This window comes from Acanthaster planci, linkage group LG03, assembly GCF_054643075.1.
Source record: "Acanthaster planci isolate LZ-2023a linkage group LG03, COTS_SCS, whole genome shotgun sequence".
In the NCBI taxonomy this organism is placed as follows: domain Eukaryota; kingdom Metazoa; phylum Echinodermata; class Asteroidea; order Valvatida; family Acanthasteridae; genus Acanthaster; species Acanthaster planci.
In genome coordinates this window covers 19,322,772-19,332,053 of record NC_141779.1, presented here as the reverse complement: position 1 = coordinate 19,332,053, position 9,282 = coordinate 19,322,772, and the positions used below count along the sequence as shown (strand labels likewise).

Sequence of the window (9,282 nt, the reverse complement as noted above, 5' to 3'; positions counted from 1 at the left end):
GCAGTACAAAAGAGTACAAAAGGAGCGTCTTTTTAAAACACATGTTAACAAATGCATGCAATCTAAGTGTGTTACGCGCAATTTGCAATGTACGCGCTGCCATTCATCGTTTCGCCCACTGCTTGACCACGCTTTTTAAAATCAAGGTTATACACGCAAAACTGGTGGTCTACGTGTTTATATGTCTGTGCGCATAGCTTATGCGATTCATTGTGACATTCTTTTTTGCGTACAACCGCTCCACCTTTCCTGTGATAGCGACTCGTCTAGTGACGGTTCGTGTAATTTGTCGCATGATGTTTGTGTCGTTGAATAAACTACAAGGTCTTCGAACCAAGACTAGAGGTCATTCAGCCATTACACCTAGCACAAGCTCCTGGGTTTCGTGCAACGTTTATATAATTAAACGGCCACAAAACAGCGTCAGAATACTGAAAATGTAGACAAACGACTTGTTTAGGAAACTTACAATACCGGCGTTTCACAATAGTTAGCCTCCAAGAGTTAAACACGCGTTGGCCAACCACAACGTGCAAAATCTGTCGACCCAATCCGGTTTGTAAGTGTGACGTCACATCAGTTTAACATAGAGTTACGTGCATTGATCGCCGTTTACATGGAACGAGAAGCTAACGCTCAATTTCAGTCATTATTCAATGGGAGCCTGCAAATCGTGGCACGTGTATGACGAAGTCACTTACGAACTGCATGGTCCGCTTGCGCATTTGGAAGGGGTCGACAGAGTTCGCGCGTTGTAATTGGCCAAAGCGTTGTAAACTCTTGGACGCGCAGTATTGTGAATCGCCCGTATTTCTATACTACAGGTACATGTGAAACATTTGCTCCCCCGTCTTAATTAAAAGGCCAGTTCACACTTGGTGTGAAAGCAATAAAAAGGCGTATATCTGTGACGTCAGATCAAATACTTCTGTTGTGAATTCGTGCAACTTGAGCGAACTGTCACTTCAAATTTGTCATGACGTCAACTTAGCTTCGCTTTCGCGTTCACGTGAAGTATGAACTAGCCTTAAGTCCTCCCCATCAACGAAGAATCGGCGTGGATCAATCATGAAAGTTCACCTATACCCAAACTTTACAGCGTTTTCAAATAAGGCACTCTTCCTCTGTCGTTAACATCATGACGTTATACAATGAACCGAAGTTCTTTCTCCTTAAAGGATTTTTGGATCTTAAATGTAAACCTTAAGCCTATTCAAAGATGTCCATGGAGAGCCAACATTACAGAAAGCGTTGACTTGGAATCGTTCCACTTCCCTTGATTGTGAACCTTTAGAATGTAGTGACTGATTCCTGTCATTATTGTTTTTTGTTGTTCTTGTTGTGGTCGTAGTGGTCGATGTGGTCGATGTGGTCGTTGTGGTCGATGTGGTCGATGTGGTCGATGTGGTCGATGTGGTCGATGTGGTCGTTGTGGTCGTTGTGGTCGATGTGGTGGATGTGGTCGATGTGGTCGTTGTGGTCGTTCTGGTCGATGTGGTCGATGTGGTCGATGTGGTCGATGTAGTTATTGTGGTTGTTTGTTGTCGTCGTCGTTGTTGTTGTTGAAGTTTGAGAGTGATGAAATTACTACAGGGGCTATTGTAGACAAAATTGTCACGTGATTACTGTTTGCAAGTTTATTTAACCCCCTATTCTATTTAACAATCGTTTGCCATCTTTTATTACAGCGGATTAAAAACAGTTGTGATGAGAAAATATGAATTTAGAGATATACTTACAAACCCACGAAGTCGTCAAACTGATAATATGGTCGGTAAAAGCGAGGCATGAACGTTTTGACCATTTCCGTCAATAAATAAGCATACTTCAAAGATGTAGGTGCATGAATCGATTCAGATTTTCCCCAATAAACGTCACTTTAAGCATGCATCTGCAGCTCATATATGGCACAAACGTTAGTGGACTGCTTACATGGGACCCGCACACCCATTTCCACCAGGTGTCTCAGACTTCTCCCTGTCATTATGTGGTTCTCAATACACAGTGAAGTTTGTAAGGACCTGCCATCGGTCAACTGTCACTACTTACATAGTGTAAAAGAATAACTTACATACCATTTTACTTCATATTGTAAGTCTATGAACTACCTATCTGGAAACTATAGGCCTATGTACCTGTAATGGGAGGAAACAATGTGGTAAAGTTTCCACCGTCAGATACATCAATAAAATATAACTGGATTTGTTGGATTATTTTTTTAAAGCTCTGCTCCCAAAATAAACAATATTCAATGTAGTTTTGTTATTACTGACATTAAGACTGCCTGGAAAATTCATAGTTCCGTCACATGATCTGTTGACCCAGATAGTTAAGTAGATCGTTTGCGACACCATATATGTTTTGGCTTCACTTACCATCACCTCGAAGTAATCAGTGTCCAAACCATGTTCCTGATGATCTGTTCACTTGCACACGTTTTTGTTCGTGTCGACTCGGTCAAAAACTACTACAACTATCTTATAGTGGTCCATATCGTGTCATGAAAAGAGGGAACAAATACTTTATTTTAGACACGGTAAACACGATTTAAATAGTGTCGACAGACTGAAAGTGGCACACGCAGATTTCGAATCAAAATCATCTTCAACTAGACCAACTCCTAGGTTTTCATTAAAGTCAATGTAATTTGAAAGGGGGGGGGCTGATGAAGTGAATTCATTGCATGCATACATGCATAGCGGCCATGCATAAGGCCAGGTGGTAGTTGAAAAAAAACAGACTTCAGTAGGTAGAAAAATGCTCGATTCTTGAAATTCACAACCCTTGGTGCGTGATGAGTTTACAAAGAGGCTCAGCGTGGACTGCAAAACCTCCAGTCTCTCTTCTTGACGACTGCGCTGAGTTCTACCTCCCTGTGGTTTTTCTACGTCAAAGTTTGTCAGTCACAGCTGCGTGGGCTTTGAAAATTGGGTCGCCGGCGTTTGCCCCTCACAGCCAATGGGTCCATGCACGTAGCCGATTCCTATCTTGAATACACTTTGATGGTAACATTTATTCATAAACTCGGCAGGCAATTTTTTATTTAATTAATTTGGTTAAGCACCAGCAGGCTAACTTTTGTTTCTCCTTGGCAGTTGCGAGTTATTTTGTAAGCTCGAATTTAAAGTACATATTACTAAACACGCGTTTGCCAGCCAATTTTCATACTGGTTCTGAGAGCAACTGATAGGATTTGGACCAACAAAATCAGATGTAGAGCTAATTTCTGTGGGACTTGAAAAATAAACCAACTTTTTAACCAACAGCTTTATGGTTTATGTGGTCAGAAGCTATCTGTTGAACGACAGTCGAACTTTAACAGTATGTTTTTTCCCACCACTTTCATGATGCCAAGTGTCCAATTAAGAGTTGGATCAAATTACATGTCTTGGCGAAGCTCATCTTTCTAGAAATCTTTATAAACATACGTTGCTACATTTTGGCAGGCGGATAGATACGAGGAGGATATCACTTTCATTATTGATGATTTAGGTTGGATTTTAGGAAGAGCTAAAATATTCGTAGATTGTCATACCCCAGGATAACACTCCTGTGTTACCGTTTATTGCACAAATTGGTTTAAGAAGATAAACTGAGAATTTTCTGAGAAGCCAGGATGGTGTTTGGTAAGGGCCAGATGCTTCGCTTGAGTTGATATTTCTCAAGCATCTCGCCCACGTCATAAGCTGGCTTGCTGGTCTGGTTGCTGGCTCCTCTCCCTCCATTTCGGGAATGACAGTTAAACTCAACTACACAATAAATTGTTCAATATCTGTTCCAATTTTCCTCTCACCGGGCTTCAGTTCTTTTGTCAAATACACCTAATTACTACAACTCCAAGCATGCACAGAACTTAACCAGATGTCAAAGCAATTAATCTTTTTAATTGAGTTTTAAAAAAGGAATGTGAATCATAATCAGGAAGTAATCTATACTTTCTAGTGCAAATTCCGATATGACGGATATGAGAATAAAGCAATGCGCTTATTTTGTTAATCAATTCAGTATCCTTTTCCTGTGGTTAATTATTGTGGCTGTGATGGGAAAGCATTTTGTCAGTATTCAGCTGTCGAAAAATGTAGGCCTATTGATTGTTTTGCCCTTCATTCTGCTCTTATTGATAATGTGAGATCAAGAACATAATAGACTTAGATTTCGAAGCAACCGTGTACAAACTAGGCTCTGTTACCAATTTCATTTGATATGCAATATCAAAATCAGTCTATAAATTGGGGATAAGAATCTTATTGCCTCGATTTTTCTTTCTCGGCTATTTTAAGAAGCTCATACAATTTCGAGGTTTTTGGTTTCATTGTTTGTGAATTCTGTAGTCTTTGAATACTCATGGAAAACCCATGGGACAAAAAAGTATAAAAGCCAGTCTAGCATCAAGAGACAAATCACTGACCTGGAAGCTTTTCATACCATAAGCTTCGAGTAACTGACACGACGTTATTGATTCGGCCATCATCTGCAATCCGTCATCATGAAGATTCTTGTTTTCCTGGCGTCTACAGTTGCTCTGGCGAGTAAGTTTGTAGCCAATAGCTCATTCTCATTGCATCAATTGAGGGTGCACGTTCTTTTACTTTAATTTGCAAATTAGTTTCCAAAATGTTTCCGTCATCATGAAGATTTTTGTTTTCCTGGCGTCTACAGTTGCTCTAGCGAGTACGTTTGTAGCCAATAGCTCATTCTCATTGCATCAATTGAGGGTGCACGTTCTTTTACTTTAATTTGCAAATTAGTTTACAAAATGTTTGTAACAACTTATAGTATGTACCAACATAAACGCACTCATACCTTACGCATTACTGCAGTATCTATCTATCATGGAATACTTTATAAACTCCTGAAACTAAAGGTTTTGACCAATGGAACAGGACGAAACAAAAGTAATCGTAGTAGACATCGTAATGTTCACAACAGAACCCTTCCAATGATCAATTAGTAGATGAATTCCTAATATATTTGGATTTCAAACCGATCGTCAGACAAATCATAATATTGGCTGTTGCGAACCATAGATTTTTCCCATGGGAGGTCTCTAAGTATGCAGTATATAGTTGTATGTTGCCTTTCCTGCAGCTTCCTATAATTTGCTGGCTGTGTGAACTGTTTAAGATTTCATGAGTTTTTATAAAATACGTCTTACACTTAACATGTCAGATTTTCTTTATTAAAGTCTAACGGATTGCATAAAATGCAACCAATACTTGTGTGCTTTTTGACCTGACAGGGGCTGCATCAACAGGGGATATTCAGAACGTGTACCAATTTGGCAAGATGATCATGTGCCTTGGAGACCTCGGGTACTTTGAAGGGTTAGAATACAACGGCTACGGCTGTTACTGTGGTTATGGAGGGGAGGGCACACCGCTGGACGAAACTGACACGTACGTAATACCACAACTTTTTTTCAACCCTTTCAAGCTGGTTCGTGCTACGCTCTTTCCTTAAGGTTCAACAAAAACAAAACGACTTCATTTAATCACACATTAGGCCTAAAAACAATGCGAATAGTTGTCATTTTCCGGTTAATTTCTAAATGGCACACTTGGTCGATTTAGGGCGGGAGTGCAATATTTCAAAGGCTTATCCCTCAAGATGGTTTGAGGTTTACTCCTTGGTTCAGTGAATATTGCTTTGTGTCGGCCAGGTATGCAATGAAATGGCTGCAGCATCCTTTTACTAGACAGACTGTAGGACTGTTATCCTGGGCTCTATCCAACTTATACAGTCATAACAAACAAGAGGACAGGATTCTGTCGTTTGATAGCAGTTTTAATCCGTCTGTACACATGTACAAGCACTGCATGGGTTTGACACATGGGTTCAAGCAGTGCGTCATCAGTCCCTCCTCTCAAGTAGCCCGCCCTTGTTAGAGTTGGACTGGTAGGCTGCTTTGAAAAGCTAAATGTGAACATAAAAGTGGTGAATTACAGGATTGAGCCTCTGGCAATAATGTATTACATGAACTTTAACCTTCAATTAGACAGTAACATAACCCTGAGACAAGCCAAGTATTAAATTGATATTTGGTCATAGAGATGAATCTGGTTTGAAGCTCTTTTAACTGAAGAAATAAGGCCCAAGCCTACTTCATTTTAAGCCCTTGAAAAACCACTTTATATGTCCAATGATGACAGTCGTACGTTTGCTTCATTCATCCCAAATTATGTTTTTGAACCCTGAAAACCCTGCGATTCTGTGCAGATTGCTGGCATGTGGTTGTGATAGATACATTCGGCCTGCTAACTCGTCGCGTTGGGCTGCATTGCCGCGCACACAAAGCACGCCCTCTGCCACACTGAAGTGCGCATTCTGCCAAATGAGATATGCGGTAGTAACACAGACAACACTCTAAGACATAATTCCCCTATAAAACAGAATAGATCCGGATTCCCTTTTAATGTCACAGGCATGTTTTTTTAGTCCTTACAGCAAATTAGTAAGTCAATAAAAACCCTGAATCCACCTCCACTATACATGATATGGGCCTAAAAACCTTTTTATTAATCAAATTACATTTCTTTTTCTATTCAGCTGTTGTAAACTGCACGATGAATGTTACGGGAGAGCCAAAACGGACGAAATCGGTTGCTGGGCCATAGAAACTTATGGCACCATTTACGACTACGAGAAATACACCGACGAATCTGGCAATTGTGCCATCAAATGCAGTAAGTCATAATTATTCAGTTTGATATATTCTTTACATTTGGATTTATAATTTGCTGCAGTTGGACACACCTGTGGTCATGTAGTTACAACTACGCTACTTCAAATGAACAATAATATTTAAATAGTGAAACAACGAAAGTGAAATCTGTTTACCAAAATTCCATTTCATCAATGAATTTAATTCGTAGAAGTGTATACGACTGAATTCAACGCTCTCGTTGCTCATTTTGTGTTGGGTAAGGTTTTCTGATGTATGCAAATGTAGTGTCTGTAGTCATTTGTTCAGGGGTATGTTGAAGACCTCATTGGGATTGTGAGAGAGGTCTATACCTTGTCCTGATTATGATCAACTGGACACACTCCAGTTATGTTCACACCAGCTAACACAGGACAGGGTAGCTGCGTCATTTGAGAATATTTTTCCATATCTCAGCCGTTAATCTTCAGTTTTATCATTTTACAGCTAAAGAGGAGGATTACCCATGGTACGTCATAAGAACCAAATGCAAAGCCTTCATGTGTGAATGCGACCGCATTGGGGCGCAGTGCTTTGCCGACAAGCGGTCTACCTTCAATCCCAAGCTCATCGACTACGATAACGACAACTGCTAGTTCGTATGCTGCTGGATTCCTTGAGTGGAAGCCAAAGCAATGAAAACTTTATCAAGATTACCGAAATTATATTAAACGTACTTGTTTAATCAATGTGGCAACAATTTGGCAGAAACAAGGGTAAAGGGCGCACAATATTTTTTTTTAATTGAAGTAATCAGAGTGTCTCAGATTATTTTTTTTCCGAACGTTATTTCATTTATGAAGCAAGGAGTAAAATATGAAAACAGTTTTTATTGAAGCATATATGCGTTTGGGTTTGCTGCTGTCAGATCACCAATGATCATGGAGGGATCTGTTCTACATACTACCCATTGCTTCAAAGAATATGAAGGAAATGAAAACAATATAAGTGTGTGCCTTTCACCATGGGTCTCACAAAATAAAGGCAATGCCTATCTTACACAAAAATGAAAACGAATTACAGGAACTGAATTAAGATGTGTTCAAATTGTCGGTGAATTTAAGAATAATAAAATAGACTATGCTGTACGCAAAGATTTTGAATGTAATGGTTTGTTGGGTAAAGGTGGTGGATGAAGTTTCTCTGAGGGTGTATGTGAACACTCGGTAAAGACAGCCACTAAACAGACCCAGTCCTGCGACAGTATGACCCAATCTAATGTTCAGACAAACTCGTACCAGGGACAGATTTGACATCGGACCTCAGCCCAGCTAATGACCACTACAAATTCCCTAAGGCATTTTGACACATGCGCAGATCCCAATAATGACAGGAGTACAATAGGATGATGTACATAATTAAGTCATCTTGACAGGAGTGCGTATCACTTTCAGACTAATAACTAAAAAAAAAAAAAAAAAGGTCTGCCTGGGCTCAAATACTGCCGAACAAGTCATGTTCGAGACCACAGGCTCTTCTGTCCCCTTTCCCGCAAGATGAACCCAGGACTTGGTATCACTCACAAAAGACGTTGGTGAATATAAGTACAGGTGCATGGCTAGCGCGATTGTGAAATGATTGCTGTATCGTCGTGTTATGGGCATCCAGAAGTGTTGCACTTTAATGTTTGGAAAAATATTATCCCAGTGTTTGGTACGGAGAACGCACGGTAGAAGAAAATCAAAAGACAGAACAAGGACACTAAAATATGGGCAAGGGACGGCAGAGGAACTAATTTGTAATAACATTTATTTATGAACTTAAACTAGCAAAGCAATAACATAAATCAAAGTAAATCTGGTGTTTTGGTTTGGTTTGCTTTGGTTTGGTTTGTTTGTTTGTTTGTTTTTGTGTTTGGGTTTTTTTTTTTGTTTTTTTGTTTTGTTTTGTTTTGTTTTTTTGGTTGTTTTGCTTTTTTTTCCAACTTAAACTTCTCATGCAAAAACAGCGTGAGTTTTGGACAAGCAAAATCATAGAAGTAAAAATGTGGAGTCAGGTTAGCGTAGTGGTTCTTTCCTTGCCTTCCAGCTCTGCGGCCCGGGTTCAAATCCCTGCCCGGTCCACTTGTGGACCGGGCCGGGATCGTGTCGATCCCCCAGATTCGGCTTCTTCATGGAGCCTCCGCCTGGGTCCAGCGATGACGAGGAGCAGACCGGTAGAAGACGGCACGGAGGTGCTGACCCAGCGCTGGCTGTTTTGGAACGTACATGCTAAGAGCGTATAGGCACTGACTGGGGGCGAACAAATGACTACGGAGTCTTTTACAGGTTTTACAAACGTGCATGAATTCAAAAAATGCCTTTTCGGGGAGACGAATCTTCAGAAATTTGGATCAACTTGGATCGCAACACCAGGAAAAGAGCTCAACAGCAGTGGTGCTGTCAGAAGAATGTAGTCTTCTCCACTTTCCTGCAGTGAAGGTTGTGACAATCACAAATATCGACCACACATAATAAATTCTTAGACTGTCGTGCCAAAAAGAGGGACTTGTTTAAGTAGGTCTATGTGGCGGTGTGGTTGTTTCCCAAGCCTATCCTAAGTTGGAGGATCAAGTCTGAAACCGGTTTGGGTCTCGACTCTAG

At 40.3% G+C, this 9,282-nt stretch overlaps 1 protein-coding gene across 1 annotated transcript; it reads left to right on the top strand.

Annotated features, from left to right (window-relative positions):
• Nucleotides 1–4,374: 4,374 nt before the first annotated feature.
• Nucleotides 4,375–7,794, top strand: LOC110991257 (phospholipase A2 AP-PLA2-I-like). Its single transcript, XM_022256565.2, has 4 exons — nucleotides 4,375–4,529; nucleotides 5,240–5,396; nucleotides 6,547–6,683; nucleotides 7,148–7,794. The coding sequence occupies exons 1-4, from the start codon at nucleotides 4,487–4,489 to the stop codon at nucleotides 7,294–7,296; spliced, it is 486 nt and encodes a 161-aa protein (XP_022112257.1). The 5' UTR covers nucleotides 4,375–4,486; the 3' UTR covers nucleotides 7,297–7,794.
• The last annotated feature ends 1,488 nt before the right edge of the window (nucleotides 7,795–9,282 follow it).

Excerpts from the sequence above, each read along its gene's own strand:
- LOC110991257 (XM_022256565.2), top strand. The coding sequence starts at position 4,487 with ATGAAGATTCTTGTTTTCCTGGCGTCTACAGTTGCTCTGGCGA. Across the intron at positions 4,530-5,239 it reads GTCTACAGTTGCTCTGGCGA|GGGCTGCATCAACAGGGGAT; the intron begins GTAAGTTTGTAG and ends TTGACCTGACAG. Across the intron at positions 5,397-6,546 it reads CCGCTGGACGAAACTGACAC|CTGTTGTAAACTGCACGATG; the intron begins GTACGTAATACC and ends TTTTCTATTCAG.